General features: G+C 35.4%; 1 protein-coding gene across 1 annotated transcript; it reads left to right on the top strand.

Annotated features, from left to right (window-relative positions):
• Positions 1-4,970: 4,970 nt before the first annotated feature.
• Positions 4,971-14,644, top strand: TRIML2 (tripartite motif family like 2; the record flags this gene model as incomplete). Its single annotated transcript, XM_081046662.1, has 7 exons — positions 4,971-5,159; positions 5,424-5,507; positions 7,495-7,686; positions 8,791-8,931; positions 10,169-10,191; positions 10,361-10,461; positions 14,058-14,644. The coding sequence occupies 7 exons, from the start codon at positions 4,971-4,973 to the stop codon at positions 14,642-14,644; spliced, it is 1,317 nt and encodes a 438-aa protein (XP_080902788.1).
• Between the last annotated feature and the right edge of the window lie 1,307 nt (positions 14,645-15,951).

Below are 15,951 nucleotides of genomic sequence, written 5' to 3'. Positions count from 1 at the left end.
ACAAAATAATGCAATGAGCACTTCCTTTAGCAGACAGTCTGGAAACAATGAAATCTAGCATTGTTCTCTAGTAAGACTATTTAATGGCTTAAGATAAAATGATATGGCTAAAGAGAAAACGCAATGAGATTCTAGGGTAATAGCTTGTAGAAGAATTTCTTCCCAAGAAATTGTTAATATATACAGTAGGTTCGTTATTATATAAAAAATAGAACTTATTAAAGAGCTACTATGTGGTAGGCTCCAGATAAGACCTTAGGTATATAAAAACAGAATATTCACTCATCCAAAGAGATTGAAACTCCTGATCACTGGCCATTCATAATTTTCTAGAAGCTCATTAAAATGTAAATTAAGACGCTAAGCTAGATTTGTCAAATCAGAGACTGTGAGGGTGGGGTCCAAAAATCTGTTTAATAAACTCAGAACATTCTAACGTTCACTTAAGTTTAATAACTCCTGTCCTAGGTTTATTATATGGATATGATGTGAAATTTCATCACTTTCCCACTTGATGAGAGGAGAACCTGAGGGAGCAACTGGACTGTTAAAAGACCTTCAATCTCCATTGTTCTGTTTTCCCTAAAGGGAATACTCAAGATTACAAAGAAAGGTGAGCTTTTCTCTGAAGATCATTTCTTTAATCATGCTTTTTCTTAAATACCTAAACTTAGTATTTATGGAAGCTTTAAACTATATAGATATGCAGTGCAACAGTATTAAAGAGTGAGTGAGAAAGCAAGGGCGAAGAAAAAATTAGGATGGACAAGATATGGGTAGGTATGAGCTTAGCACATAGCATACTAGGGAGACAAATTGTTCTCCAATTTATTTTCTCTTGGTTTCTGTAAAACTATTTAATCTCTATTCTCTGTTCTTTGATTCCTCCTTAGTGCTGGTCTGATTAAAAATATTTATTGAACAACTAGTATGTCAGCTATAGACAGAACATCAAAGGAACTCAGTTTCTTGTGGATGGAGAGTGACTAACAAGTAAATTTGTTCAGATAAACAAATGCAGTTAGATACACAGAAAATATGATGATGTGAATGCAGAAACGTATTGGGTAGTTTAGAGAGGTTTCTCTGAGGAGTGACGTTTAAGCTGAAAGTTGAAAGAAAGTAGGAGCTAGAATGGCCAAAACTTGAAAGAAAAAGATTGCTGGCTGAGGAAGCTGAAAGGACACAGATGAATTTGTCATAATTGGAACTGATAATGGTTGGGGGACAGCTATGGGTGAGATCAGATGTAGGGCAGGGGTATATCTGCCCTCTAGCAGAACTCAGTTAGCCATTTGGATTTTATCCTAAATGCAATCGCAGCATTATTTAAAACCTGATTTAGGGTTTAAAATAGTACTCTGGTTGTTGATCAGAGAAGAGTTTTAGATGGGAATGGGGCAGGGCTGACTATAATTGAAATGATGGTGGTTTAAATTGTGCTTAATGAATTTGAAAGTGAGTTGGGAAGAAAGGTATTGGTTGAAATACAAACAATGTTTTAGATATGTTAATTTGAGATGCTTATCATACATTTAATTGCAAATGAGTTGGAAGGTCAGTGTCTAGGTAGATTTGTAAATTGGAGAGTGGTACTTAAATTTTTGGAAATAAATGCGATTACCTAGGGAGACAGTGTAGAACTTGAATAAGAGACTAAAACTAACCCTTGGAGTACCCCAAAACTTAGAGGTTCAGGGGAACATGAAGCCAGAAAACGATGCTGAGAAACAGAGATGTCATATATGTGATCTTGATAGCAAAGAAAACTTTCCAAAAGTAAGGTCATTGGTCAATTATGTTAACTGCTAAGAGCTCACGTAAAATAAAGCCAGCAGTGAGACTGAATTTGTAAACTTGTTCATTTTGATCAGTGAGACTGATCCTTTTTTTGTTTTTGTTCTCCTATTTGAGTAGTCTAGGGCTTGTTCAGGGAGGACAGACAAAGGAAGCTACAAGGAAGTTGAAGGACCCAAGCAGTAAAAAAAGAACTGGAGCAAATTCAGAGCCAAATTACAAGCAGAGAGAAAATATCTGCAATTTGTATAACAACAAGGGGATACTCCTTTCAATGTATAAGTATCTCTTAAAAATAAGAAAAAAAGACCAAAAACTAGTAGAAGAAAATGGGTAAAAGGCTTAAACATAGGCTCACGGAGAAAGAAATGAAAATGGCTCTTAAGCATTTGAAAATAATAGCTTTATTCATAAAAAAATACATGCAAACTGGAAATATATAAAGATATCATTTCTCACCTGCCAAGTGGGCACAAAGTTTGACACCTTTTTCACATAGAATCTTCTCTGAACAATTATTGAGAAGAATGGTATGATTTTACAATTCTGCAAATCTCTTTCTGATTTTGTAGAAGACACCTGTTTTCTTATATCTGTGCCAGCATTCCAGCAATGCTATTTTAGGTGAACTATATGAAGGAAATCTGTCCTCACACAATACATAGTTAGAAAAGTGGAGAGCATTATGACAGCTTTTTTAGATCGTTGGATTTTTATTCTGAAATCACATCAGTAAACATTTTGTCCTGTTACATTAAAGTCCATTGGTTTGTCTTATAATTCGAATTTACTTTACCCTTGCAAATCTTATACAATTATGTATAGGTCTTTTTAAAAATAGTGGTTCAAAAAATTAGCAGATTTTCCAAATGTTGACACATTTCATTAATATTACCACCAATTTCATCAGAAAAGACTAAATGTTGGGAAGCTGTCCAGCTAAGATAGTAGATACAAGTTTTCCAAAACTCCAATAGTGGATAGAAGTTTTTCAAAACTAATTTTTGATTAACAGCTCGAGTTTTACCATTGGCAACTAATACTCAGTTAGTTTCCTTGAAATGACAATGTCATTTTGCTGGTGTTTGAGAAAATATCTTCTAAATCTTTACATCTGAATAACCACAGTTTGTTTCATTCATTCTTTCAAACCGAAAATGTTCCAGGTAAAAATATGTGAAGTATGGCTTGCAGCTCAAACAATCATAGAAAATGCTTTTTCTTGAGACAACCATTTTTTTCATATGCACCATACTTGCTTTATGCATACTCTCCATTTTGTCACCCACAATATTAAATAAATCCTGCACTCAAGAGTTGAGATTTAATATTCTTCTGCTTCATCAAGAAATAAGAATATTAACTAAAACAGGCCTTTAAAAAATTGGAGTATGCTAATGTAGAGATTAAAAAATACAACATAACTACAGTTGTATTTGGTGCTACTACTTTGAATAATGATAGGACATCAGCAGTTTTATCTACCATTAGTTCAAATGTCAACACAGTGAAAAAGGCAAATCAAGTCTTGGGAACCACACTTTTTTTTTTTAAATTGCTGCTTTAATATGTACCTTAACAAAATAACACACACGCAAAAGGCATCTATACAGGATTAATCAACTTCAGAATTATGAACATGTTTTACATGTCTTAAAAACTAAAAAATAAAGAATGAAAAGACAGGAGGTCTTATTGATGGCAAAAAAACAAAACAAAACAAAAACCTTTGGGTAGGAGTGAGTGCATGAAAAGTAGAAAAAGCTAGTAAAATCCAGAATTGAAGTTTGGGAGTTCTGAGATCTGACAGGTTGACCCGTCACAAAAAACAAAACAAAAAAACCAAAAAACAAAAAAGAAAAAGAAAAACAGCAACAACAACAACAACAACAAAAAAAAAACTGGCTAATAACGTGGAGTGAGGACAAATGTAAATATATAGGATTTTGAGAAATTAATACTTGGTGTCACAGTGTCACCCAACAATGGCTGGAGATAGGGTTAGATGAGGAAACTAAGTCAACTAAGACAATTCTTTATTGGAGAAGGGTTTCCTGAATTCAGTAGGTAATACGTTTTAAGAATATAATTAAAATGTTTCTAGAGAAAAGGTAGACTTGTTGCTCAAAGGTAATCAGAGGATTATCTAGGAAAAGGAATCCAGGAGAATTTTTTGTTCTATTTTCTTAAAAAAAAAAAAATAAATAAATAAATAAATAAATAAATAAATAAATAAATAAAAAGGAACATGTAGTTTCCCTTTAGCATTTGACAAAATTATTATCTATTTATTTTGGGGGTCACTTTATTTTTAACCAATGTCCTTTAAAGGCCAGTTCTCGAATGACGCAGACCTCCAGCTTTGGCCGCAAAATTTGAGAGGCTTCACTACCGGGCTCCTGCACAAGTACTGAGCCAGAAAGTGAGTGCTGCCTTAAATTTGACACTCTAGCGCCTCTCTTATTTAAGGAAGCACTCTAAGAGGCCCTCCTTTCCTGGTTCCTGCAAGCATTGGGAGAGTGAGTGGTTCCTTAAATTTCCGGCCTGAATGCCTACCGCCATGCTTTGCCTAACCCTAGTCCCGGAAGTTACTCCCATGCTTATTATAATGCGGTGTCCTCTGCTGAGCACCCTTTCCCTCCGTCCCTGTTTTTCTTTTTCTTTCTTTCCCTTCCTTCCTTCCTTCCTTCCTTCCTTCCTTCCTTCCTTCCTTCCTTCCTTCCTTCCTTCCTTCCTTCCTTCCTTCCTTCCTTCCTTCTTCCAACCTCTCTCTCTCTCTCTCTCTCTCTCTCTCTCTCTCGCTCTCGCTCTCGCTCTCGCTCGCTCTCTCGCTCGCTCTCTTCTGACTACGGGGAAATGGTGTGCGATGTTCTCACTTGTAACTAATTTTTAGCCATTGCTCAAAATTCTTAGAAAACTTGAGAATGCCCTTCTAATCCTAGAACAGTGGTGTAACTCCTTAAATCTCCTTCCCCAAACAGGGGGGTACTGAAGGGGGAAGGTGTACTCAATTTGAGTCCAGGATGCAATGACCTTCTAATATTTCCTGTGGACGCTGAGATTGACAAGTGTGTCTGCCCCAGAACACCGCTACTCTTTTCTTGTTCGGCAGAGTGCAGGGAAGTATTTCACATCAGAAACTGCCCAATCTTCAACTAAGGATACCAGCCGAGATGTCCAAAAGGCCCAGCCCCCAGTTACAGCAACAAATCCCAGAAGATGCCTACTGTGAGAAACACCTGGAAATGCAATTGCTGTTCTGTGATGATGACCAAATCAGGCTTTGCACCAAATGCTTCCAGTCCCAGGAGCATGAGAATCACTTGGTATATGGAGTACCAGAGGCTGCTGAGAATTATAGGGTAAGCTTCTTCCAGATCCCAGAGCACTCTGGAACTCTGGCTGCCTCCTCTTATTAATTATTTGGGGACAGATAGTCTGATCCTCTAAGACCATTCCCCTAGTTTATCGAAAGATACTAGATAAGTACCATATTTAGACCTCCAACTTCCATGCTAAGAAAACAGTCAGGGCTATTGGCCTTTCAGTTTTCTAAGGTTGGGAATCTAATTGTTCTAAAGCAATTAATTACTTTACCTGTAATTCTGTGATCTATTTCTCTGCAGAAATTATTCCAGGAGCGATTGATTACATTGATGGAGAAACTTGAAATAGCTAAAAGCCTGTTAGCTGATGAGCAAGAAAGAATGGTGATGGTTCAGGTTAGTGCTTTTCTTAATTCTTAGGGGGAAATTACCTGTAATGTTGGATACCAAATGATATAAACAAAGTCAAAAGACAAATGAAAAAGTAGGAAAAAGATATTTGAAATCCATAGGTAGGAAAAGTGTTAATTTCTTCTGTGGCATTGGATGCGTTACTTAACCTCTCACTTGGTTTCCTTAGCTTGGTTTCTTTTATACATTAATTTCTTAATGTATAAAGAGCACTTAAAAGTCAATAAGTGAAAGACTAGAAACTTAATGGAAAAATGATCAAAGAAATGAGGTTCACAGAAAAGAAAATGCAAATATCTTTTGAATATACAAGAAGATCCTGAACTTTGCTCATGGTAGGAGAAATACAAATTAATTGTATTAAATTTGTTAGTGAGATGGCATTTGTAACCCTTACTGGCAAACATCAAAAAGATTGATAACAGTTTATAAAGGTATAACTGTGCTATAGGAGAATGAACACCTCGTATTTTTGGTGGCAGTATAAATCCTGAAACCATTTTAAAGGGCAGTTTGAAAATTACATTGAGGGTTTACCATCCATTATACACATATTTCACTTCTGATTTCAAGCTCTCTTCATATTTAACTCTATTTTGTGCCAGGTATTCTGGATTTTGGATCTTCCCTTTATCAATTTTTAAAGAAAATATCCAGTTGAAGATAGTGGGGGAAGAGAATTCCCTTCCTGTAAAATTTTCAACCTATCCCTATTTTTTTTAGCCCCAAGCACCATATATTCAACAAATATTGGTGTCCCATTATTTGCCAAGAACTAGATAGGCTAGGTGCTAGGGATTCGTAAGCGGGGAAAAGAAAATCTGCCCTTGTGCAACTGACTTTGTACTGGAAATAAACAAAACAAACAAAATGTATAGAGTATATTACATGTTAAGTGCTATAAATTGTTTTTTGAACAGCAGGAGTGATGGGGTACACTTTTAAATAAAGTGATAGGTACCTTGTCATTCAGAAAGTGTCATTTGAGAAAACACAAGAAAGTGAGGAACTGAACTATGCAATCTTGGAAAGAATAGACGAGGCAGAGGGAAAGGCAAGTACAAAGGTCTCGAGATTGGTATTTACTTGGTTGGGACTTTGTGAAGGAAGTGGAAACAAGAAGATAAAAGGTCCAAATCATGTGGGGCAGTTGACTTTGAAATAAGGAAACCACTGGAGAGTTTTGAACAGACGAGTGGCATTTCATTTCTATTTTCACAGAAACACTCGTTGCTTAAGTGAGAACAGACTGTTGGAGGGTAAAAGTGGAGGTGGGGAAATCTGAATGGGGATTGTTGTAGTAATCAAGGGCAGGTGATGGTAAACTGGTGGGGTAGTAGTTGAGGAGGTTAGTCGTCAGGTTCTTGATTCCATCGAGTCTCATGAGTTTAAATATCATTACTAAGGTCACTATTCCCAATGTAAATCTCCAGCTCAGCCTTCAATAGACTTTCATGTCTATCTTTCTACTGGACATCTCTCTTCACATGGCTAATTGACTAATCAAAATCAGCATACCCAAAACTCAGGTCATAACATTTCCCACCTCTGGAATCTATCCCTTTCATAGTTTCTCTTCCTGTGTTTTGACAACTCCATTCTTCCAGTTGCTTAAGGCTAAAAACCTTGGAGTAGCCCATTGAGTCCTCTCTTCTCATGATCCCTATTCAAAGCATCAGCAAATGTTGGTTACGCCTTTCAGTGTTTCTGGTTTCCTTCTCTTTGGTCACTGAGGTTGTAGATTCCTCAGTTCTCTAAGTCAATTAATATTCCTCCTTTTGCATTTCATGTTGTAGTTTGTGTTGATGTCTTGGTTGATCTTGACTCTGAAATTTCCTTTGTCCTCATACTTTTTATTTCCTTGTCTTTATTTTGAAGTTAAAGATAGAAAAACGTAAACATTTATGATCAATCTGTGGTGTTTAACCTGAAGTCTATCATATCTGTATCTATGATGAAGGATGAGGAGCAGAATTTTAAAGAGATGCTTGAGTCTGAATATAAGATAATGTTTCGGTTGATGACTGAAGAGAATGAGATGAACTTCAAGAGCCTGCAAGGAGGTTGCATATTCAAACAGAACTTGAGAGAAGCCCATCTGTGTCAAATGGTGGGGTTAGAAATAGAGAAGAAATTCCAGGAAACGCTACAGGTGAGATGTTGAAAATAACATCCTTAACAAAATTTGGGAAATGAGCGAAAGAGATGAATGTGTCAGTTCCAGAATAAGCTATCCAGTGACAGCCACATATCTTTTTTGAAGAGGATATATATTCACCTAGCAACTCTATTTCTGAGACTTTATTGCAAATGCACTTATGCATATAAAAAGAAAGATGGATAAGGGAACACTGTAAAATTATTTTTGTCTAGAACCTGGTTTAGAGGTAATCTTTGAAGTTGGATCAATGAGGTTCCTATCTGGGGTCTGCTATTTACTAACTTGTATGTGGCTTTGGATGCATTACTTAACCTCTCACTTGGTTTCCTTAGCTGTAAAGTGGAGATAATAATGGCCCCTGGTTCATAATACTATTGTGAGGATTGAGTGAGATAGTCTATATAAAGCTTGCTAGTGTTTGTATGTATTGTGTACTAAGTAAGTATTAGGTATTATTAGTGTAACATTTATTGATAGCAGAAGATTAGATATAAACTATATCCATCAATATGGGACTTATTATGTACATAAAATTATTCTTCAACATTTAGAAATGATAGCATGGTTCTATGTGTCTGAATAAGGAATGCTTTTCAAGAACATTATTTACTAAGGAAAAAGCAAGTTGTCAGATCAGCAATACAGGATAATATGTCATTATTTGTGTTCTTTAAGAAAAAAATAGCATGAACATGTACTGATGTGCCTAGGTAGAGAAAATATTTAAAAATATTGATATTAGTGGCTTAATTATTCTTGTTGATATTTAATTTTTGATTCAAATCTTTAATGAAGTAAAAAGGAAATTTTCAAAACAAAACTGCACAGTAAAAAAGAAATGATATGTTTTAGTTCTTGGTTGTTATCTGAATAAGTGAACTACACACACACCATCCACGTCAATGTAAACATATTGTGGCAAAGAATCAAGTTTCTGTTGAGCTGTCCTGCCTGACACAGGGATATCCTGGCTTTCTGTAATTCTGTCTGTTTTGGGGGTGTCAGGCAGTGAAGTGGGTTTTCGAAAAGATGGTTTAATTAGCAAGTAAGAGAAATTACTAGTTATTAAATAGTAATAAGGAGATGCTTCTGCAGAAACTGAACAATTGGGGGAGAGAGAACATGAATAAACTGAAGGAAAGTGAAGTCAGGCTCTCTGAACATATCTGCAGCCTCGAAAAGATCACCGCAGAACTAGAGAAGAAGTGTGGGGAATCCACCTTAGCATTGCTCCAGGTAAGATTCTAGGAAGAGGCTTCATTATAGTATTTGAGACATGAGAAGTGGACTGGACCCATTAAGGGTCAGTTCCACAACACAATATTCATCCAATGATATTCAAACATTCATGAAGTCTATGTAGCTATTTGCCAATCACCAAAAGCATTATGAATTGTCATAAAACCATAGTATAGTATAGAGCTATTTCATGATACGAATTCTCACTTAGAACTATCAATAGTAAGTTTGAATTAAGATGTCCCTTATATGTAAATAATTAGTTAGTCAAACCATGGTACATCTATGCAATAGAATATTCTGCAACCATAAAGAATGAAGAAGCACTCTGACCACTAAAAAATTATGTTCAAGATATCTTGTTAAGTGAAAAAACACAGAATTGCTTTTTGTTTGGTTTTATACAATATACATCTAGACATACGCTTGTTAACATTCAGACTGCCTCTGTCAAAATAAACACTCATTTTTTAAAACAATTATTGGGGTGACAATTGTTAGTGAAATTACATAGATTTCAGGTGTACAATTCTGTATTACATCATCTATAAATCCCATTGTGTGTTCACCACCCACAGTCAGTTCTCCTTCCGTCACTATATATTTAATCAATAAACATTCATTTTAATTAGTGGTAACGTTGAGAAACAAGGGTGAGATTTATTTGTATAGTGTTGTATATCATTAATTTTGTATGGTAACGTGCATTACCATTACAACAAGTAAATTATCTATTCAAGATTATCCATATGCCACTGCCAGGCCCATATTTGTAATGTGAGTGCTCTTATTTGAGAAGCCCCTACATGTAAACCTTTATCTTCTGTTTTAGAGTCAAGCCTAGTTCTAGCTGGTGTGGATAGGTGTGACACAATTATGCCTAGCTCTTCACCTGGCTCCAATCACTCTCCCCAGCTTAGCAGGCCCCTTCATGTGTTTAACTCTTGCCACTCCACTATAGAAAGCAAAAAGATGGGCTGAATTGGAATGAAGAGTGTTCTGAATAAGATGGTTGAGGTGAGGTACTATAGAAAATATTTCCCTTGGAAATATAATAATGACTTTAAACATTTTTCCAACTTTTCCTATTCATTGTTAAATTTGGTATCTGAGAACTAGCATCATGAAACTGAAGAAATTACATGGCAATCCATTTTCATTATTAGAAGATATTTTCATGGGCACAACTCACAAGTACCCACTAGTAACCGTGTCTCTTCTTTTTCCTCCATAGGATGCAAGATACTGTTTGGAACGGTATGTTTTCATTTTAGAAACATTGGGTCAGAATCTATGTCTGATGTGTGAACAGTAAAGCCAGTTAGAGATTGGGGTACAGATAGGAGGTCATGTAATGAGATCGCCCTCTAGGTGGAGGGGCCTGGGATCTGTCCACATAACTGAAATTGTCCTTTCTTTCTAGGAGTGGTGGGTCACTACTACTTGAATGTCTAGAGCCTGCCCAAATCACAGACTTCAGTTTATGCCAGATTCCAGGAATGAACAAAATGCTGAAAGTGCTCCAAAGTAAGTTGACATACATCTATGATTATATCCTACCATAAATAAAAGTAAATTCTGGAAAGCTTAAGGATATAAAATATCGAAGAGTTTAATATGCTTAGACACAATAGATAATTATCAAGATAATAATTGCATGATATTACGTTGAAAGGCTCTCCTGTGCAGTTTCTTTGTCTTTTTCCCTGCCTGAAACAATTGCAGGCAGATTTCTCTGTTTACAAATTTTAAACGTCTTGGGGGGAAATGTCAATATGTGTAATGAAGGATTTTTATCTCCTACCGCCATAGTTCTGCCTTTTCCAGAAAGTCCTGTCAATGAATTCTTACAGTATATGGCCTTCTGAGTCTGGCTTCTTTCACTTAGTGTAATGCATTTGAGGCACATCTTAGTTTGGTGTTGATACTGTGGTATCAATAGATTGTATGTGTTTGTCGTTGTGTGGGATTCCATTTATGAACGTACCACAATTTATTCATCCTTTTGCAATTCCATGGACACTTGTTTCCAGCTTGATGCTATGAATATTTGCTTACAGATTTTTGTGTGGCCATAACTTCATTTCTTTTAGTTGAACATCTATGTTATTTTGCATTTCCACCATAAAGTATGATAAATTCAGTTGCTCTACATCCTTACCAACATTTAGTATTGTCATTTTTTTTTATTTTTTATTAAAGCTAGCCTAATTAGGTATGTAGTAGTATATCACTTTATTTTTAATTTCTGTTTCTGAAATGACTAATGATATTGAGCATATTTTCACGTGTTTACTTACACTTTACTATGGCTTTTTGAGATTTATCTGTGAACATTTTCCCCATTTTAAAAATTGTTTTCTTGAGTTTTGTGATTTCTTTGTATATTCTAATTACCAATCCTTTATCAGATATGTGTTTTGCAAACATTTCTCTCCATCTGTTGTTTATATTTTCATTTACCTAATAGTCTCTTTCAAAGAACAGAAGTTTTAAATTTTGAAGTTCAGTTTATCAACTTTTTTTCTCTTATGATTTGTGCTTTTTGCATCCTATCTGAGAAAACTTTTTCTACCCCAACAAAAATTTTCTCCTACAAGTTTTATAGTTTAGTTTTTGTATTAGGTTTATTATCATTTAATGTTAATATTTCTATATAATTCAAGATGGGATACAGCTTCTCATTGTGTGTGAGTGTGTGTGTGTTTGTGTGTGTGTATGTGCGTATATATCCAGTTGTTCCAGCATCATTTGTTGAGAACATTATCCTCCATTAAAATTTACCTAGCACCTTTGTTGAAAATCAGTTGGCACATGTGAGCAGGTCTATTCAGACTCTAATGGAACCATCGATCATTGTGTTTATCCTTTCGCTAATGCTGCACTGGTTTGATTGATTACATTATAGAAAGTCATAAAACTGGGCGTTGTGAATTCTCCAAATTTTTTCTGTAACAAATAATTTTGGCTACTCTATATCCTTCGATTTTTTCCACGTAAATTTTAAAAACAGCTTGTTGGCTTCTCCAAAAAAATGCTGTGGTTTTGACTGGTATTACATTGACTGTATAGATCAATTTGGGGATAAAATGATATATCTTCAATTATTTAGGTGGGTTTTTTCTCATCGGTATTTTGTAATTTTCAGCAAACAAATATTATGCATATTTAAATGGATCCCTAAGTGTTTTGTTTTTAGTGCTATTGTTAATGGTGTTAAATAACTAATTTCTAATTTAAGTTTTATTTATTTTTAGTTTATTACTAGTATATAGACATAATGTAGATTTGTATACATTGACTGTATTTAAAGGAATGATAAACTCACTTATTTGATCTGGCTTTCTTATAGATTCTTTGAGTTTTTTACAAAGATAAATTATGAATACAGTTAGCACAGTTTTATTTATTTCTTTTCAATCTGTAAGCCATTTCTTTATTTTTCTCACCTTATTGTACTGGCTAGGACTTCCAATACGACAATGAATAGAAGTGGTGAGAAACATTTCCCTTGTTCTTGATCTTAGGGAGAAAGAAAGCATTAAGTCTTTCACCTTTAAGTTTGATGTTAGCTGTGTCTTATAGTTGCCTTTCACCAAGTCGAAGTTCCCCTCTATTCCTCGTTTGAGAAGACTTTTTATCGTGAATGGATGTTGTGTTCATTTCTAGATTATCTATTTGATTCTTTGTCAAGTCCACTTAGACTTACTTTTCATTTTCCTATATCCTGTAGATATTTTTGAGTTTGTTTTCCTTTTTTTTTTCTTTAAACATAGTAAGTAAAAGTTATTTTAGAATCCATGCCTGGTAATTCAAATACTATTTAATTTTTAAGATTTATTTCTGCTAGTTTCACTCAATAGTGCTTCCTTACTTTGTGAGGGTGTGGTTAATGATTTTCTTAAATGGGTAAGCTTTCCTTTTTTCCTTAGATATTGATTTTTAGAAATTCTTTAAGGCCAAGAATGAAGGTGTGCAGTCTTCCAGAAAGAATTTGCATTTGTTTCTGCCAGTCTTCTGAAAATACTAGGAGCCTGGGGCAACTTAAAACTTAAAATTCAAGGCTTTTGGCTTTTAAAACCACTCTGATAATGACAGAAATTGGGCTTCAAGTCCAGAGATTTAAATTCATTTGGCACTAAAACTTGCTACTGGATAAGATGTTAAAGTAAGAAATAAATAACCACTTCAGCTTTGTGGCTTAATCAACTAACGCATTAGTGTGCTATTAACTAAAAAGTAGAAAAGCGGAAAGGGATAAGTTTTGGGACATTTTGGACATAGTATGTTTGAAATAAATGCCTGTGCTGTGTCCAACTGGTATTTGGCAGCTTGTTTCTGAAATAAGTCACGAACATATAGAAGATATTTAAAATTGAGGCTAATTGAACTCACACAGTGGGGAGGAGTACACACGGTAAAAAGAAAGACTCAGGACTCAAGCCATGAGAATTCACAATATTTAGAGGTCAAAAAGAAAGAGATAGAGAAGGAACAGTCAGAGAGATATGAAAACAAGTATCACCTTCAAGTATAAGAAATCACACTGAGCTTTCTTGTTCGCAGCTTGATTTTTCTGCAGGATTCTCACAGGTTTTCTAGCCTCTGCTGATACATTCTCATTTGATTTACTCACTGTAAAAAGTCTGCTGGCAACAGTTTCTAGGCATCCATCACACTCTGGTGATATTTAATATAAGGAGAGCAATTCAGTCATGGGAAGAACCATGAATGAACTGCTTTATTAGTAGACTCCAGGCTTGGAGAAGATAGTTAGGGGTGTAGAGTTGAGTCCCAGGAGATGTCTTGCTAGGAATGGATACCAGGACATTTTTACAACCTGCTAAAATTCCTTTCTGGTTTGAAAGGTACTTCTACATCTCGTAGTCCATTGTTTGTTTTGTTCTTCCTCAGATACATTGCATTTTCCATCTTATTGACTTCATTCCTCTGTGATATCCATTTCTTGAAACAAAGTATAGAAGTTCCTCATCCTAGATTCTCCTAGATTTCCTCTTCCATATCTGCCTGAGACTCATGTCCACTGCATATTAGAAATCATCAGTCTCTAAGCTCTGGTTTTGGTAAACCCCCAGGTTAACTAAATTTCTCTCTTCCTGCAGGAATTATAACTTTGGATCCTAAAACAGCTCATCCCTGTCTTGTCTTATCTGAGGATCTGAGAAGTGTAAGACTCAGAGATGTTCAGCAGGATATACCTGGCAACCCAGGGAGATTTGACTTCAGAGCCACTGTTTTGGGTGGGGAGAGCTTTACCTCCGGGAAGCATTACTGGGAGGTAGATGTACAAAAGACAACAAAGTGGCAGTTGGGTATATATGAAGACCCTGCTAGCAGAAAGTGTGATGTGCCCAAAGCTTCTGGAGATAAAGTCTTACTCATGGGCTTCATGATGGGAACCGACTGGACCTTCTGGGTCTTTCCGCCTTTAAAAAGGGTCTCCCTGGGAGAGCAGATGCACAAAGTTGGAGTTTTTCTAGACTATAAGAATCAGCAGATATCATTTTATGATGTGACAAAGAGACTCCTCATTTACAATTTCTCGCATCTTGCCTTCCAAGGAGCTCTGAAGCCTATATTTTCTCTTTGTATCCCAAATGGGGGCACAAATTCAGACTCTCTTAGCATCTGCCTCCCGGATGTTTCTTCTTGTAATGGTAGTATTAGCCCTCAGTCTTCTTTGTTGTGAAATCTACAACCACAAGATGCCAGAAAGTTGAGCATGACTTTGTAAAATAATTTATATTAAGTAATCCAATAAAAGATTTCTAGCCCTTGAGTTGGAACCCAGTTCAATACCCCCAGAGCCTTTGCATTCATGTGGCTTTCCATGTCTGTTCAGTGGAAGAGAGAGGCTACCTGTAAGCTGAGTCTTAACTGAAGGACCCCATCATAATTAGAACAACAAAAGCATATGCAGCATAAGATTGGGAAATTAGAGAAGAAAGAGAGTCTGGGATCCTAAGGACTAGGTTATGTCTCTACAGCTATTTCTGAAAACAGAGTTAGGTATAATCAGGACTTTAGATTTGGAAATATCATCATAGTTCCATGTAGGATGGAGACACCTTATTACTGATCTTATTACTGGCATTGAGGCATCTTATTACTAACTTCATAACATTTATAGTTCCAAATAGAGAACAACTTAATTTCCCTGAATATTTTATCTGGGGGAGGGGGAGGTGTTGCAAAAAAAAAAAAGGAATAGTTTAAAATTATTCAAGTATTCTGATTTTTTTAGAAAAAATACTAAATGTCTTAAAAGAAGTCTGATAGTTCAGTGCTTTGAAACATATAAGTAATATTGTCTTAGCTCTCAGCTTTCTCTATTTCTCTACTGGTTAAAGTTTTTCTACAGCCTTGTTCAGGCATGATCATACAATGCTGAGAAGAAGGTGGCATCATATTTATAGAGGATTCACATTTTATGTGAAAGGCTTATCATACTTTATACACTTTAATATTTTTAACAGCCTATGTGTATGTATTCATCTTATTACTCAAATGTAGACACTGAGGCTCAGAGATGATTTAATTTTCCTAAACAAATGTAGCTTTTAAGTATTAGGTTGGTGCAAAAGTAATTGTGTTTTTTGCAACTATTTTCAATTGCAATATCTAGTAAGTAACAAGGATAAAGAATTAAATCTGGGTCATCATATCAAAAAGAAAGCTCTATCTTGAATACTATTGCATAGGGACTTATTATATAAGCAAGACTAGGTAGGATAGTGGTCCAATTTTCTAACTTCCTATAGGAAGTGGAGGAAGCATATTATTTATACTTCTCTCCGTAAGTATACTCTGTATGTATTATGGAGCCTATGTTCTTTAGAATGGTTAAAAGGGAACAAAATGAAAATGTAAGAAAATTGCTTCTGTTGTGGCCTGAGAAGGGATGTAAACCTCATTTGATTGACTATTTGGAATTATCAAAATTTTCTATTAAAACATTATCTGGATAATTTGTGTGTGTATGTGTATGTATGTGTG

The sequence above is a fragment of the Rhinolophus hipposideros genome (genome assembly GCF_964194185.1).
Source record: "Rhinolophus hipposideros genome assembly, chromosome: 4".
Taxonomy (NCBI): domain Eukaryota; kingdom Metazoa; phylum Chordata; class Mammalia; order Chiroptera; family Rhinolophidae; genus Rhinolophus; species Rhinolophus hipposideros.
Note: the sequence above shows the minus strand (reverse complement) of the source record. Positions and strands in the feature narration are given on the sequence as shown.